Source organism: Phocoena sinus, chromosome 14, assembly GCF_008692025.1.
Source record: "Phocoena sinus isolate mPhoSin1 chromosome 14, mPhoSin1.pri, whole genome shotgun sequence".
Classification (NCBI taxonomy): Eukaryota; Metazoa; Chordata; class Mammalia; order Artiodactyla; family Phocoenidae; genus Phocoena; species Phocoena sinus.
In genome coordinates, this window is record NC_045776.1 from 31302467 (window position 1) to 31321207 (window position 18741).

The 18741-nt window shown below is 36.3% G+C and overlaps 1 protein-coding gene across 1 annotated transcript in view; it reads left to right on the plus strand.

The window, feature by feature from the left end:
* RIT2 (Ras like without CAAX 2) overlaps nt 1–18741 on the plus strand; it is a gene marked incomplete at its 3' end in the record, with an annotated part of 597419 nt that overhangs the window by 322048 nt on the left and 256630 nt on the right. Inside the window, 1 exon segment of the mRNA XM_032603705.1 lies at nt 8701–8892. Coding sequence (XP_032459596.1) covers nt 8701–8892 — 192 coding nt within the window.

The following is an 18741-nucleotide window of genomic DNA, read 5'->3' on the forward strand; positions in this document are numbered from 1 at the left end:
ATTATGTAGTGTCCTTCTTTGTCTCTTCTAATAGTCTTTACTTAAAGTCTATTTTGTCTGATATGAGAATTACTACTGCAGCTTTCTTTTGGTGTCCATTTGCATGAAATATGTTTTTCCATCCCCTTACTTTCATTCTGTATGTGGCTCTAGGTCTGAAGTGGGTCTCTTCTAGACACACAATGTGGGTCTTGTTTTTGTATCCGTTCAGCCAATTTGTGTCTTTTGATGGGAGCATTTAGTCCATTTACATTTAAGGTAATTATCAATATGTATGTTCCTTTTCCCATTTTCTTAGTTGTTTTGGGTTCATTATTGTAGGTCTTTTCCTTCTCTTGTGTTTTTTACCTAGAGAAGCTCCTTTAGCAGTTGTTGTAGAGCTGGTTTTGTGGTGCTGAACTCTCTCAGTTTTTCCTTGCCTGTAAAGGTTTTAATTTCTCCATCAAATCTGAATGAGATCCTTGCTGGGTAGAGTAATCTTGGTTGCAGGTTTTTCGCCTTCATCACTTTAAATATGTCCTGCCACTCTCTTCTGGTTTGCAGAGTTTCTGCTGAAAGATCAGCTATTAACCTTATGGGGATTACCTTGTGTGTTATTTGTTGTTTTTCCCTTGCTGCTTTTAATACGCTTTCTTTGTATTTAGTTTTTGCCAGTTTGATTAATATGTATCTTGGCATATTTCTCCTTGGATTTATCCTGTATGGGATTCTTTGTGCTTCCTGGACTTGATTAACTATTTCCTTTTCCATATTAGGGGAGTTTTGAACTATAATCTTTTCAAATACTTTCTCAGTCACTTTCTTTTTCTCTTCTTCTTCTGGAACCCCTATAATTCTAATTTTCCTCTATTTAATGTTGTCCCTGAGGTCTCTGAGACTGTCCTCAGTTCTTTGCATTCTTTTTTCTTTATTCTGCTCTGCAGTAGTTATTTCCACTCTTTTACCTTCCAGGTCACTTATCCGTTCTTCTGCTTCAGTTATTCTGCTATTGATCCCATCTAGAGTATTTTTAATTTCATTTATTGTGTTGTTCATCATTGCTTGTTTCATCTTTAGTTTTTCTAGGTCCTTGTTAAATATTTCTTGCATTTTGTCTATTCCATTTCCAAGATTTTGGATCATCTTTACTATCATTATTCTGAATTCTTTTTTCAGGTAGACTGACTATTTCCTCTTCATTTGTTAGGTCTGGTGGGTTTTTATCTTGCTCCTTCATCTGCTGTGTGTTTTTCTGTCTTCTCAGTTTGCTTACCTTGTTGTGTTTAGGGTTTCCTGTTTGCAGGCTGCAGGTTCGTAGTTCCTGTTGTTTTTGGTGTCTGTCCCCAGTGGCTCAGGTTGCTTCAGTGGGTGGTGTAGGCTTCCTGGTGTAGGGGACTAGTGCCTGTGCTCTGGTCAATGAGGCTTGATCTTATCTTTCTTGTTTGCATGTCCACGTCTGGTGGTGTGTTTTGGAGTATTTGTGGACTTATTATTATATTAAGCAGACTCTCTGCTAATGGGTGGGGATGTGTTCCTGTCCTGCTAGTTGTTTGGCATAGGCTGTCCAGCACTGTAGCGTGCTGGTCGTTGAGTGAAGCTAGGTGTTGGTGTTGAGATGGAGATCTCTGGGAGATTTTCACTGTTTGGTAATATGTGGCGCTGGGAGGTCTCTTGTGGGCCAGTGTCCTGAAGTTGTCTCTCCCACCTCAGAGGCACAGCACTGACTCCTGGCTGCAGCACCAAGAGCCTTTCATCTATCTGACTCAGAATAAAAGGGAAAAATGTAGAAGAAAAGAATTAGTAGAAGTATAAAGAAAGAAAGAAAGAAAGGAGGGAGGGAGGGAGAGAGGGAGGGAGGAAGGAAGGAAGGAAGGAAAGAGGGAAGGAAGGAAAAAAAGCAAGCAAGCAAGAAGATAAAGTAAAATAAAATAAAGTAAGATAAAATATAATAAAGTTATTAAAATACAGAATAATTATTAAGAAAAAATTCAAAAACTAAACAAACAATCAAACATAAAAACTAAAAAACGGACGGATAGAACCCTAAGACAAATGGTCGAAGCAAAGCTATACAGACAAAATCTCACACAGAAGCATACACATACACACTCACAAAAAGAGGAAAAGGCGAAAAAATCATAAATCTTGCTGTCAAAGTCCATCTCCTCAGTTTGGGATGATTCGTTGTCTATTCAGTTATTCCACAGATGCAGGGTACATCAAGTTTATTGTTGAGCTTTAATCTCCTGCTTCTGAGGCTGCTGGGAGAGATTTCTCTTTCTCTTCTTTGTTCTCACAGCTCCCTTGGCTCAGCTTTGTGTTTGGTACCGCCTCTGCGTGTAGGTCGCAGGAGGGCGTCTGTTCTTCGCTCAGAGAGGATGGGGTTAAAGGAGCAGTTGATTCGGGGACTCTGGCTCTCTCAGGCCTGAGGGAGGGAGGGGCACGGAGTGCAGGGCGAGTCTGCAGTGGCAGAGGCCAGTGTGACGTTGCACCAGCCTGAGGCTCGCCGTGCATTCTCCCAAAGAAGTTGTCCCTGGATCCTGGGACCCTGGCAGTGGCAGGCTGCACAGGCTCCCCAAAAGAGGTGTGTGGATAGTGACCTGTGCTCGTACACAGGCTTCTTGGTGGTGGCAGCAGCAGCCTTAGCATCTCATGCCCGTTTCTGGGGTCCGCGCTTTTAGTTGTGGCTTGCGTCCGTCTCTGGAGCTCCTTTAAGCGCTCTTAATCCCCTTTCCTGCTAGTGTTGGAGGGTCTCCAGCACTGCGGGCGGTGGTTGTGGCTCGCCGTGGGGAAAAGGACACTGCCAGCAGAAGTACTGGGAAGTACTCCTTGCCATGTGTCCTCCCATAGTCTGCCCTGAACAGTCTTTATCTCAGGTAGTTCAGAGCCTACTGTTGGGAATGAGAGCAAAGCACAGGAATTACAATAGAAAGAAAGAATTATCAGTGCCAAAATCTGGGAGCTGTTAAGTACTGAGCATGTTTGGCAAGAGGGAACACAACTAGAAGAGAGCTGTTAAAAAACATTTTCATAAAATCTTTAAAGAGATAAATATACTTGCAGTGGTACAAAGCTCCACATCTCAAGAAAAAAAAAAAAAAAGTGGCAAAACAATACTCTTTCCCAAAACTGATCCAGACTAGTCAACTTTACACCCTAATCCTGTCCCTATTGGTCAGTCCAAACTACTTGCCCCACCTCTGATTGCGGCTTTCATACCTACCCCTTTTAGATTTTATTCTTTCACATATACCATATTTCCAGTTACCTATGGATAGCTCCTTTTAGTACAAACGTATATGAGACAAAATGGCCCTTAAGTTACTTACTTTCTTAATTAACTTCTTTCTGTTATTACTTCTGTTGTTGTTTGCCAGGCTCCAGAGCTACAAAATCAGGAGACATATTTTGTTTAATTTTTTCTTTCTTGGCTAGGCAGTGTGGCATGGTGTGTATCTGATTTTCTAACTGCTGGATAATTGAAAAATTATCTACCAATTCCTGTAGGTTTTATCTAATTGATAAAACCTACAGGAATGCACCTTGAAATAAGGCAATTCTAGGAATTTGGCCATACTATTTAGTATCTCTATATTTTGATTTTTTAAATATCCAAAGTGGAAGTTGATAACATAGACCACAGAAGTAGGGCATGTGCAAAAGCCCAACCTATTGCCTAGTATCATTGATTGAAACATCAATAGCATTTTCCCACTTCCTGTCTCTCTTACACCCAAACTAGTGAGCATCAAGTTTTTCTTCATATTTCTCATCTCCCCAATTCTTTGTATTGTGACCTTTCATTTAAGTATTTCACCTTCTATTTCTTCTCCTATAGAAAAATCAGGGTTACTGCAAAAGGCTTCAAGAATTTCTCCCTGCTTTCAACTTCTCTTCTCTCCATTACTCCTACTATTGCCAGACCAATCCTGGCAATAAACTGGGCTGCATGTTGCTTTCCTCCTTTCTCTTGAGTTCTTGGTTTACTGTCACATCAAGTCCAAAATCTTGTTGTCATGGGTCAATAACCTGACCTCACTCAACAACAGGAACATGCCACCCCTTTACATGAGCTATACCCATGTCTCTTTCTGTAACAACATTTCCCATCTTAAGTATATATCCCAGTCCCACATCACATGTCCTGCACTTTCTCTCTAACCCTACACTTCACGCCACCTTGCACATCCAACCACTGTCCAGCCTTGTGTCCCCCACAGGGCTCAGGAAACTTCAGTAATGACTTACTATTTGAACAGAATTGTCACTCTCCCTTCCCCTGGGAAACCTGCCCAGATACACTCTCTTTTGAGTTCCCCTAATATGTGCTCCTGGGTACTATCTTTTGTGTTGATTTACTTCTTTCATACTAAGAAGATAAATTTGGTGCAGAGATGTGGTTGTAGTGGGTATAGTAACCAGTATAGACAATGTTATGTGTGTTTTATCAGGAAGCAGTTGAAAGGCTGGACTGACTATAGTGCTAGCTCATTCATACAATGTGTTACCACTAGTTGAATGCAATGGAGAGCTGGATCTGTCCCTAAGTTTCCAAATACCTGTTCAAAATTCTTACTCTGATAATCAGGAAACTGGGATAGGAGATTAATCAAAACTTATTTCTTTATTTTCAGAATTAAGATAATTTTTACACTATTTCATTATAAGAAAGCATATCAAAGGGAAATGATCAAGCTGCAGCATTGTACTCAGAATAGCTTGGAAGATATTGGAAACGTTTATGTTTACAGCATTTTACAGTGCATCCATTTCATAGATATTTTGTTACTTATGGATAAGAAATAGAATCTCATAATGTTCTTGAATAATTAACCAACAACTTTTATTTATAGCAGGATGCAAATGTAGATGTTCATATTCAGATACACAGAACACAAAGCACAGGGATCTTTAATTCATGGATGAATGAAGATGGAAGCAGCATGTTGAACATAACAATTTTCCTTGAAGAGTGATTCCCATATTTTATCTTATTAAGTTGATACATAGTTGCAGATCTTCTCAATTCTCTGGGCTCCACCAACCTCCAGTGCATCTTTCAGTAAAACACACATATATATGCTATGAAAGAATTGGTATGGATAAGGTCATCTAAGAGGAAGTATCCTCTGCATTCATTGGAATAACTTAATTATACCTGTTTTATTGGTGGCAAGATTCTCCTATTTGGAGAAAAAAAGATTAATAATTTTCTGATTGAGCTTATTTAAGAAATGCTCTCACATATATTAACTGCAGCTCAAAGAGGATTTCATTCCTGTGCCCTCAGAGAAGTGTTGCATTCTGCAGGATTTGTACCAGAGATAATAGGCTTAATTTGTATTTTAAAAATTTATCAAAACATTTTCACTTCTCTTTGCTCATTAGATCCTTTCTACAGCTTTGTAAGACAGGTTAAGTGTGTGTCCTAATTTCTCTTTGACAAAGAGGAAATTGAGGTGCTGAGGGTTTAATTTGTTAGAAGATACACTCAGGTGAGTAACAGACCTAGAAGCTGTGTACTATGTCTTCCAGATTCTGTGCTTTCAGATTATATAGACGACTTTTGAATATAAATGCAAAGTTTTGTACCCTTACATACATGTGCAAAGCAAAATCAACCAAGGAGCTTGGTAAAAGACTACAATGCTAGAACCTCATACCTGGAGACGAAAATTCAGGTCAGATGTGAGGTCTACTATATCTATTTTTTAAATGACATATATGTGACTTTGAGATTGGTTAACCAGCACTATTGGATATTCACTCATCCATTCATTCAGTGTTATTCTTTGTGAATTTCTCCTTTATGTACTTTGCCTGTCTTCCTAACAGGATGTTGGGCTCTTTAAAATTTTTAGTCTTATGTCTATGGTGTAGGTATTGTTGAAATAATCAAATTTACTGTTCTTTTCTTTTGTTTCACATATAAAGAAACTTCTCCAGTCCAAATTAAAAAAAAAATCCTAATTCAAAATCAAAAAATATTTTGTTTCTTACAACAAAATTGAATCCATATCTAGAAGAGAATTTGTAAATGGACAATAAACATAAAAAAATGTTCAATATAGCTCATAAATAAATACAGATTAAAGAAACAAGGTACTCTTTTTACCCTAAAATCTATAAAAGATAGAAAACTTTGATGGTAAGTGGCATTGATAAGAATGAGGGGAAATAGACATTTTTGTATCATGCTGGTGTTATTGGTACAATGTCCTTAGTGGTGAAATTGACAATATTTCTCAAAAGTAAAAATATATGTTCTCTTTGATCTAGCAGTACTGCTTCCCAGGTATACATAAATTTGTGAAACGTGGGTTTCTAAAAATATACATTGTTGCATTGTTTGTAATAGGAATAAAAGGAGGATATCTAGATGCCTGTTTATTGACAACTACTTAAATAAAATATAGTATATGCATAAAAGGAATTATGATGCAACCAGGGAAAATAATAAGCAACACTTGTGTATGCTTAAATGGAACAATTCTATGTTACATTAAATATATTATATTCAAGGTATATTAAGTTTCTTAAGGCTTAATTAAGATTTAAAGTAAAACTTAGGTATATTATGTTCCTATTTTAGTATAAAGAGGTGTATAAAGGTGAAATGTATGTCTCTGGCTGTGTATACATAGACTGCTTCTCTAAGGAAAGAAAATATTAACTCATACATTTGGGAAAAAAACTAGGAGTTTGAGGTGGAAAGAAAACTAAATTAATTTTATATACTTGTACAATTTAAACATTTTGCAATGTGCATTTATTATTTTTTAATAAACACTAGATGATTAAAAATAAGTTTAATGTTTAAAATAATAATTGACAATTAGACTGAACAGTAAATTGTAAAATATATCTTTTCCAGTTTAGTTTGCACTTTTATTATGACTTAAACCATATACAACTGATACAACAAATCTATTTATATTTTCTGAAAGATTCCATATATTTCTATGATGATTCTATCATTTCTATATGAAAAAGTAATTAAAAGTTTGGGAAATATCAGTTAGCTATTTCAATCCATGCTTCTTTAGTTGATCCATATCAACTGTAGGATTCTGATTGAGGCATAGGGTTTTCAAAATTAAAGAATGTCAAAAGTATGAGGGACCTCAGACATTTTATAATCTAACCTTGTTTTTGAGATGAAGAAACTGGGTCCAGTAGGATTTTTTTCTCCCATGTTAGTTTGTTTCACTCACATATTAAAATTTATGATTGAGTTAAAGTAAAATTTAGTATTTAATAAATTGAAATAGTGAGGGTCAGAGAATATGAATTATTCAAACCAGCTCTACATTAGCTGGCTCTCTCTCTTGGCTCATTCTTACAGTTTTGAAATGATTGGCTGAATTCAGTGATACTGTTTGCATTTGTTCCATACTGACTGAAAAAAACTTTGAGAGATTCAACAACTAACTCAGGACCTTATTAACTTTATTACTTTCTCTAGACTTGTAAGCACCTCAGTTTTCCAGAATTTCTGGGTCTATGTAAATGCTGCTATCCTTTAAAAGGCAAGCCATGTTCAATCAAATTGACATTTACTCTGATCAGCTTTTGTTTGTTTGTTTGTTTCACAATATGGTCTCATGTTGTTCTTTTATTATTTAGCATGGCTTGTTCCACAACTAGAGTCCAAGTTTTATATTTCCCATTGCAAGTGTCTAATTTACCTTTGTGTTTTTAGCAAGAGGTTCAGAATAATAGTGAATGAAAACATATATTTCAGAGTAAAATAACTGTTTCATATCACAAGTCAAGCCAAATATTGAATTTTCAGTTGCCAAGCAATATAGTTTAGGTGGGAGGCAATATAAAAACTGATACAGCAATGTCTCCCAGGTTGGGATATTGGTACATTGGGGAGGGAGCTCCTGTCCTCCTCTGCAAAGAGAGGATGGAAGAGTCAACAGAATGTAGAAATGGACCCGTGACTCAGCGATTAAGATCTCTCTGTTTATGCCTCTTAGGGAGACAGATCTAAGAATACCCAAATATATCTCTGGGTTAGGGAGTATTTATGTTAATAACTTCCTCCATTCACAAGGATAAAGTAAAGCTCTAGTTTGTTTTCTTTTTCTTTTTTTTTTTTTGTTGGTACGCGGGCCTCTCACTGTTGTGGCCTCTCCCGCTGTGGAGCACAGCCTCCGGATGCGCAGGCTCAGTGGCCATGGCTCACGGGCCCAGCCGCTCCGCGGCATGTGGGATCTTCTTGGACCAGGGCACGAACCCGTGTCCCCTGTGCCGGCAGGCGGACTCTCAACCACTGCGCCACCAGGGAAGCCCTGTTTTCATATTTTTGAGGAGAAATTTAGTTAGTTCCTCTAGGTTTTAATGTTTGGAGTGTACAAATTTAGATTTCTTTTCCTAAAATTAGGTCATTAGAAGTATATAGTCTATAAATAATCACCAAGAGTTCATGAGTAAATTTGCTTTTTAACATATCTCCCCTAATATCTCTTAAATCAAATCTTCTGTGATTAAAGATCAACACTTTGAGCAGTTTAAAACATTCAGATTTCATAATGGTTTGTTTAGACCTCACATGGCTCTTCTATATGCAAAACCTATAAATATACTTTTAGAAAATTTCTACCCAAACTACTTAGTCTCCTAATTTGTCTACTTTTAACCTTTTGTGTTGTTAATATTATGTGTTCATGTCATTGTTTTAAATTACATAATAATTTTACTCTTTTCCTGCAGGCAGAATTCACAACCATGTGGGAGTAGTACATGTGAGGTGGTGAGGGATTCACCATCTTGTACTCTGTCACTGACCATCAGTCATTCCAGGAGGCTGCCAAGTTTAAAGGGCTCATTTTTCAGGTCAGTCACACCTATGATATCCCCTTGGTCCTGGTGGATAACAAACTTGATCTGACAGACTTTCATCAGGTGAGTGTCAATTTTACCTGTTAGTGTCTGTCTTTTCCTCTGAGAATACATAGGATCAAGTATGGTTGCTTTTTGAGGTTTATATTGAGAGTTATAAGAAATAAATATTATACACAAGTTTTCTAAGAAGTCTTTGAAGAACTGTGATAAATTTTGTTAGTCACCACAATATACCTTATTCCGCATACTACTTTTCAGTGTCCTTATCACTCCCCCATCAAGAGGCACAGTCTGTTTCTCCCATCCTCTTGGATGTGGGCTGGCCCTATGATTTGTTTTGAGCAGCAGAGTGTAGTAGAACTTATGCTCTATAACTTTTGAGGCTGAACCTTAAGAGTTAAGTGAGAACAGTTTACGAGATCTCTGGGACAATATCAAGTGCACTAATATTCACATTATTGGGGTCCCAGATGGAGAAGAGAGAGAAAAAATGCCTGAGAAAATCTTTGAAGACTTAGAAGCTGAAAACTTCCTTAACCTGGGAAAGGAAACAGTCACCCAAGTCCAGGAAATACAGAGAGTCCCATACAGTATTAACCCAAAGAGGAACACATCAAGACACATTATAATCAAAATGACAAAAATTAAAGATAAAGAGAGAATATCAAAAGCAGCACAGGAAAAGCAACAAATAGCATTCAAGGGAGTTCCCATAAGACTATTGGCTGTTTTCTCAACAGAAACTCTGCAGGCCAGAAGGGCGTGTCATGACATATTTAAAGTGATGAAAGGGAAAAACCTACAACCAAGAATACCTCACCCAGCAAGGATTCCATTCAGATTTGATGAGAAACCAAAGCTTTACAGACAAGCAAAAGCTAAAATTGTTCAGAACCACCAAGACAGCTTTACAACAAATGTTAAAGAAATTTCTTTAGGTGAAAAAGAAAATGTTACAGTGAAAAACAAGAATGTTATGAAATGAAAAAATCTCATCAGTAAAGGCAAACAAGCAATAAAGGTAGGAACTTATCCACACACAAAGCTAGTAGGGAGGTTTAAAGACAAAAGTATTAAAATCATCTATTTCCACGGTTAGGGGATAAACAAAGCAATAGATATAAAATATAATATAAAGAACAGTAATCATAGGGGAGGAGAGTACAAATAGAGGGCTTTTAAAATGCATTTAAAAATAAGACATCAGCAACTTAATTATGTGTATATATATATATATATATATATATATATAGACTGCTATACAAAAATCTCATAGTAACTACAAACCAAAAATCTATAATAGATATACACACAAAAAATAAAAATTCCAACACAACACTAAAAATAGTCATCAAATCACAAGAGAAGGGGACAAAGAAAGAGGAAAAGAGGTCTACAAAAACAAATCCAAAACAAGTAACAAAATGGCAGTAAGAACATACATATTGATAATTACCTTAAATGTAAATGGATTAGATGCCCCATCCAAAAGGTACAGATTGGATGAATGGTTGTAAAAACAAGACCCGTATATATGCTGTCTAAAAGACACTGACTTCAAATCTAGAGACACATACAAATTGAAAATGAGGGGATGGAAAAAGATATTCCATGCAAATAGAAATTTTAAAAATCCAGAGTAGCAGTACTTATATCAGAAAAAAAAAAAGATCTTAAAATGAAGACTGTTACAAGACAAAGAGAAATACTACATAGTGATCAAGGGATCAATCCAAGAAGAAAACATAACAATTGTAAAAATATATGCACCCAACATAGGGGCACCTCAGTATACAAGGCAAATGTTAAGAGACATAAAAGGAGAAATTCACAGTAACACAGTAATAGTGGGAGACTTTAACACTCCACTTTTATCAATGGACAGATCATCCATACAGAAAATCAATAATGAAACACAGGCTTTAAATGACATATTAGACCAAATAGACTTAATTGATATTTATAGAGCATTCCACCTGAAAACAGCAGAATACACATTCTTCTCACATACACGTGGAACATTCTCCCTGATAGACCACATGCTGGGCCACAAAAAAAAGCCTTGATATTTTAAGAAAACTGAAGTCATATCAAGAGTCTTTTTTTTTTTAACCACAGTGTTATAAAAGTAGAAATCAACTACAAGAAAAAAACTGCAAAAAATACAAACTCATAGAGGCTAAACAATATGCTACTAAACAATCAATTAATCATTGAAGAAATCAAAGAGGAAATTTTAAAAAAATTACTTAGAGGCAAATAAAAAGGTAAGCACAACAGCCAAAACCTATTGAATGCAGCAAAAACACTACACTAAGAGGGAAATAGTTAGCAATACAAGCTTAGCTCAGAAAACAAGAAAATATCAAGGAAAACAACCAAATTTTACACCTAAAGCAACTAGAGAAAAAAGAACAAACAAAACCCATTATTAGTAGAAGGAAAGGAATCATAAAGAACAGAGGAGGAATAAATAAAACAGAGACTGAAAAAGCAACAGAAAAGATCAAATAAACTCAGAGCTGGTTCTTTGAGAAGATAAACAAAATTTAGCCAGACTCATCAAGAAAAAGAGGAGAGAGCCCAAAACAATAACATCAGAAATGAAAAAGGGACAGTTACAACTGACACCACAGAAATACAAAAGATCATAAGAGACTACTCTGAATTACTACATACCAATGTAATGGACAATCCAGAAGAAATGGACAAATTCTTAGAAATGTGCAATCTCCCAAGACTGAAGCAGGAAGAAATGGAAAATACAAGCAGACCAATTACCAGAAGAAATGGAAAATATGAGCAGAAGTTGAATCAGTAATTTTAAAACTCCCAACCAACAAAAGTTCCAGACCTTAAATGTAAATGGATTCATTTTGGCTTCACAGGTGAATTCTACCAAGCATTTTGAAAAGAGTTAACACCTACTCAAACTCTTCCAAAAAATTGCAGAGGAAGGAACACTTCCAAACTCAATGAAGCCAGCATAACTCTGATACCCAAACCAGACAAAGACACCACACAAAAAAGAAAATTACAGGCCAATATCACTGATGAAGCTAGATGCAAAAATCCTTAACAAAATATTAACAAACTGGATCCAACAATACATTAAAAGGATCATACACCATGATCAAGTGGGATTTATCCTAGGAATTTTCCAATATCCACAAATCAATCAGTTTGATACACCACATTAAAAAAATTGAAGAATAAAAACCATATAATCGGGCTTCCCTGGTGGCACAGTGGTTGAGAGTCCGCCTGCCGATGAAGGGGACGTGGGTTCGTGACCCGGTCCGGGAAGATCCCACATGCCGCGGAGCGGCTGGGCCCGTGAGCCATGGCCGCTGAGCCTGCGCGTCCGGAGCCTGTGCTCCGCAGCGGGAGAGGCCGCAACAGTGAGAGGCCTGTGTAACACACACACACAAAAAAAAAATAAATAAAAAACCATATAATCATTTCAATAGATGCAGAAGAAGCTTTTGATAAAATTCAACATCCATTTGTGATGAATACTCTCCAGACAGTGGGCATAGAGGGTATCTACCTCAACATAATAAAGGTTATATGTGACAAACTCACAGCTAACATCATACTCAATGGTGAAAAGCTAAAAGATTTACCTCTAAGATCAGGAACAAGACAAGGATGTCCACTCTCACCACTTTTACTCAACATAGTTTTGGAAGATCTGCCCACAGCAATCAGAGAAGAAAAACAAACAAAAAAAAATAATCCAGATTGGAAAGAAAGAAGTAAAACTGGCACTGTTGGCAGATGACATGATACTATATATAGAAAATCCTAAAGAGGTCACTAGAAAAATACTAGAGCTCATCAATGAATTCAGTAAATTTGCAGGATACAAAATTAATATACAGAAACTGGTTGCATTTCTGTATTGTAACAACAAACTATCAGAAAGAGAAATTAAGGAAACAATCCCATTTACCATCACATCAAAAATAATAAAGTACCTAGGAAAAAACCCACCTAAGTAGGCAAAACACCTATACTCAAAACAACTGTAAGCCACTGATATCACTGAATGAAATTGATGATGACCTAACAGATGGAAAGATATAATGTGTTCTTGGCTCAAAAAATCAATATGGTTAAAATAACTGTATTACTCAGGCAATCTACAGATTCAAGGCAATCCCTATCAAAACACCAAAGGTATTCTTCATGGAACCAGAAATAATAATTTTATAATTTGTATGGAAACCAAAAGCCCCAAATAGCAAAAACAATCTTGAGAAAGAAGAACAGAGCTGAAGGAATTACACTCCCTGACCTCAGACTATGCTACAAATATACAGTAATTAAAACAGTATGGTACTGACACAAAAAAAGACACATAGTTCAAATCAATGGAACAGGTTAGAGAGCCCAGAAACAAACCCATGCACTTATGGTCAATCTATGACAAAGAAGGCAAGCATATACAGTGGAAAAAGAACAGTCTCTTCAGTAAGTGGTGCTGGGAAAACTGGACAGCTACATGTAAAAGAATTAAATTAGAAGTTTATCTAACACATACAAAAATAAACTCAAAATGGATTAAAAACTCAAATTAAGACTGAACATATAAAACTACTAGAACAAAACATAGGCAGAACACTGTTTGACATAAATCAAAGCAATAATTTTTTGATCTTTCTCCTAAAGTAAAGGAAATAAAAGCAAAGATAAAAAAATGGAACCTAATTAAACTTAACCTCTTTCCCTCAGCAAAGGAAGCTATCAACAAAATGAAAAGACAACCTATGAATGAGAGAAAAAAATTGCAAATGTTATGAATGATAAGGGATTAATATCCAACATATATAAACAGCTCATACAACTCAATATTAAAAAAACAGCAACTTGTTTAAAGAATGGGCAGAAGAACTGAATAGACATTTTTCAAAAGAGAAAATGCTGATGGTTAACAGGCATATGAAAACATGCTTGACATCACTAATCATTGGGGAAATACAAATCAAAACCACAATGACATATGACCTCACACCTGCCAGAATGATTATCATAAAAAAGACAGCAAATAACAAATGTTGGCAAGACTTTGGAGAAAAGGGAACCCTCATGCACTGTTTTTGGGAATGTAAGTTGGTGCAGGCACTGTAGAAAACAGTATGGAGTTTTCTCAGAAAACTGAAAATAGAACTAGCATATGAGCCAGCAATTCCACTTCTGTGTATCTATCCAAAAAAAAAAAAAAGTATACTAATTTGAAAAGATACATGCACCCCAATGTTCATAGCAGCATTATTTACAATTGCCAAGATATGGAAGCAACCTAAGTTGTTCAACAACAGATGAATGGATAAAGAAGATGTGGTGTATATATACAATGGAATACTACTCAGCCATAGAAAGGAACAAAATTGTGCCATTTGCAGCAACATTGATGAACCTGGAGGACATTATGACAAGTGATGACAGAGAAAGAGAAATACTATATTATATCCCTTATTTGTGGAGTGTAAAAATACAACAAACTCATGAATACAGCAAACAAGCAGACTCACAAATATAGCAAACAAAGTTCCAGTTACCAGTGGGATGAGGAGGGAGGCGCACTATTGGGGAAGCAGGAGCTACAAGCTATTCTGTGTAAGGTAGGCTACAAGGATGCATTGAACAACATGGGGAATATAGCCAAAATTTTGTAATAACTGTAAATCGAGTGTAAGCTGTGAAAATTGAAAAAACAATAAAGAAACAGAGTTATTCAGGTTCTGCCTTTGCCACTTGAAATTCTTGTTCTTGAGGTCCAGACACTATGCAACAAGGACCAATCTAAACATTGAAGAGAGCCATGAGGACAAAGCACCATCCAGCCTCACGTCTGTCCCTGCCAAGGCACCACATAGGTGGGAAAAGCCATTCTGCATGTTCTAGTACCAGCTGCCATCTGACTGTAATCTCATAAGATATCTTAGTCAATCCATAAGGGTCATTAAAATCTCCCAGCTGAGCCTTGTCTAGATTTCTGACACACGGAATCATGGACAAATAAAACTGAATTATTTAAAACACCATGGTTAGGAGTGATTTTTCATGCAGCAATGGATAATAAAATAGGACCCTTCCCACTTTCCAGAATCAGAACAACTCTTTCTCAAGTTGAATAAGAAATGACTCCTATATACCATCAATCTGCTTCAAGCTCCTCTGCTGTATCACTGTGATCCTCACAGTCTCACAATTTCTCCAAACAAACAAAATTGATTATCCAGAAACCATGCTTGGTTTAAACTGTGATCCATTATTAGATTTCATGTAGTTCATTATAGTTTATTCTCATCTGATCAGACTACCAGAAGGACAAACTATGATTGCCTTGTCTCTGAGATCTCTGCAATGTAGCAATACTTCAGTTGTCCTTAGTACTCCTTACGAGACTAAAAGACAAAAACCTAATTCAGCGATAAGGCAAATCATCTCAAAATTCCATTGCTGTTACTTGTACAAAGTTGCGTTACTGAGATGTTGCATAGAAATCAAATTTTTCTAAATCAAGTTCTCTAAATCAAGTAGTTTATAATTTGAGATACTACATCTTTACTTTCCCTGACCTTAAATTTGAACTGGATTTTAATAATTTATGTTATTCCAGCTAATGATTTATTTTCAGACTGCTCAAGCTATCCTGTTAATAAAACCTTTTGCTAAGGTAAGAATCTTCACTAAAACAAATAGTTTTCTTCTATGTTAAGTGTTTTATACATTTTAATTTTTGTATCTAATGCATTTTAAGTTTTCTTAAAGTGAAAAGATCTCATATAAGAGCCAAAGTTTATAAATTTATGCTTAACACAGAAACATATTCCTATGATTTAGTGCAATGCATTTTTGTATATTTCACTTAAAATTAAAGCATCTTAAAGTGGCAGCTAAATATTTTTCAGGAGTTATACCATTTATTTTCCTCTGCACCTGTTCTGCTGCCTTGCTTTGTTTTTACCTTTCTGCCATGTTTAATTAGATATGGTTACATTATTATGGGTTAGGAATTCAAGTTTATCTCAGCAGCTAAATATGAATCTATTCTCAAATACTTGACAGAGAGGAAGAAGAGAGGTATAGATCTAGTGGTAAACCCTTCAGATACTCCTCTGAAAAGTGGGGACACTTTAGTGTTTTTCAGGACTTCTGGAAAGTGGCATAAGAGAGCATCCTGAGATGTGTGTGACTGTCAGTGATCACATGACCAATCTTGTTTCACTTCTCAGAATTCCTAGAAAACATAAACTTTTATCTGGATGCCAGTCAAGAGAACTATAAGTAACTCTGAGAAAGCCAGTGAATTTGAGAATATTAGGGAAACTTCTTCAGGTAGAAGTTAATCAGATTCTCTCTAGAATGATTGCTCTCCATGATTCCAATGCTGGCGGACATGTGCTTCCCTCTCACCCTCCTGTCCCTGCTTCTGCTTTCTGCTCAAAGGTGGTTCTCTGCATCTCACAAAGGAATATTCAACAGGACCCCTATCTTTGCCTGGGTAATTTCACATTAGCAGTGATGTGAATCACAAGCGTTACAAATGCCACTGAAAGAAATAACATAAAAGACATTAAGCTGAGTAATTTAGTGGATTTGACAAACTTTTCCTTTTATATAAAAGCAAGATAGACACAGAAAGTGCCCAAAACATGAAAACTCAAATTACGATCTTCTAAAAACTGCTCATGTACCAACCTCTCCAATAATGAAGTGTTGATATGCAAATTTGACTTCTGGTTGTGGTGTTTGTGATGGAAATAATTATTCCTGTAATTGTACCATGTTTCTTTTTTTCTTTTCAAAATGCTTTCAATTCACACTTTATTTTAATCATATAACTGTCCTGTGTAGTTGTAAGGCAAACATTTGATAGATGAGGATATTTGAGAAGTGAATATATTGATAGAAATTGAGATAAATTATTGTTGTTAGTGACAAAATTAAGACTAAAATCCAGATCACATGTACTCCTTTTATTACATCAGTATTTAAAGTTAGGTCACTGTTTTTTGTTTTTCATCTAAAACAAGAGCAAAAACAAAAATGCTGACACCTGAGTCATCTATAACTCAAAGGAATTTTGTGAAGATTTCAAGAGTAATAATGTTAACTCTCAAGGTATGGAAGGAAATCATGCTGGTGCTTTTGTTAAGTGCTGAGAGGCAGAGAAGTAGGATTATCACTTGGCAGCTCTTCTTCCTCCTGCCTACACTGAAAGGCATTGAAAAAAAAAAGAATGCTGCTGATGAAAGTTGTTTCTTATCACGTTTGTTTAGTATAGGTTTCTGCATTCTTAATGCATTTTTGTGAACCACAAGTCCCTTTCTTCCAAGAAAAATAAACAAGTTTTAGTGCCTGATTTTTTTAAATTATCATTCACCTCTTTGAGCTAAAATATTGTATTTAAAGTCTAGTATTTTATCTGTGAGCAATATTCATTTTGACACTGATGATGCTGATGATGCATTTACTATTTGCAAGGCTCTGTGCCAGACACTTAACACACATCATTGTATTTATTCATTACCGGAAGCTCATGAGTAGGCTCTTTTATGATACCTATTTATCTATGAGTCCACTGAGCTTTAATACTTTCAGTAACTTGCTCAAGGTCACACAGCTCGTTACAGTTGAGAGACAATACCCACTGTATTCTCATTTGAAATCTCACTATGTGAGACTGTTGGCCTCTAAGCTATTATTATTTTCATGATTTTTTTTAATATCAGCTTCTGAATCTTAGCATACTTCTCAGAGAATGGAACATAAGCAATTGTATTTCATTGGCAAGATGGATCACGAAGGATCAGAATGATAACTCTTTGGATGTGGAGTGAGGAGCTCCAGTACCTGGACAAATGAGTAATAGCCAGAAGTTGGGGAGGAAGAGTGTGAGGAAAAATAAAAGAAAGAAAATGAGTTTCAAAAATACTCAAATATACTATTTTCTGGGCTTCCCTGGTAGCACAGTGGTTGGGGGTCTGCCTGCCGATGCAGGGGACGCGGGTTTGTGCCCCGGTACGGGAGGATCCCGCATGCCGCGGGGCGGCTGGGCCCGTGGGCCATGGCTGCTGAGCCTGCGCTTCTGGAGCCTGTGCTCCACAGCGGGAGAGGTTGCAGCAGTGAGGGGTCCATGTACCGCAAAAACAAACAAACAAACAAACAAACAAAAAAATTTTTTTCTAATCAGTTGAACAATTTTGTCCAGATTCCATATAGACTACTCTAAAGCCTTTTTAAAATTCCCAGACATTAAGTCCCTCAGCTTCCACTGGCTTTGTCTGTATTTACAATATCTTCAACTGTCATACTGGAGAGTAAAAGGAGATAATTCCTGGGTTTTTTTTTTTTTTTTTTTGGAAAATCCTAACCAACTGTGCAAAGTAAAAATGGTGCTATGAACAGAATGAATTTCAGAGATTTGGGAGCTGGATTAGAAAAGTTTTACATCAGTAACAGACTACAAACTGTTTTATCCTGAAGATAGACCGAGACAGATCCCTCAGGGCTGCCAGTCTAATTGCAGTTTAATACTCAGCTTGAGGTCCTGAAACTCTGCTTTCCACAGCCTGAATGCTGCTTGGGATCCTGAAATACTCTATTTATTCATCAGTGAGCTATCTAATGAAAGTAGTTCCATTACTTTACTGAGAGGGGCATATGAAGGCTGTGGGAATCATGAATTCTTGTACTAAGAAAAATACCTTCTATTTAGAGTTATATCAAGCATCTACTTATCTTTCCAGAGTGGTGGCAGCTTCAGAGTGTAGTAAAGAAATGAATAAAACTTAAAAGCTGTTGCACAACAAAGGAAACCATAAACAAGATGAAAAGACAACCCTCAGATTGGGAGAAAATATTTGCAAATTGAGCAACTGACAAAGGATTAATCTC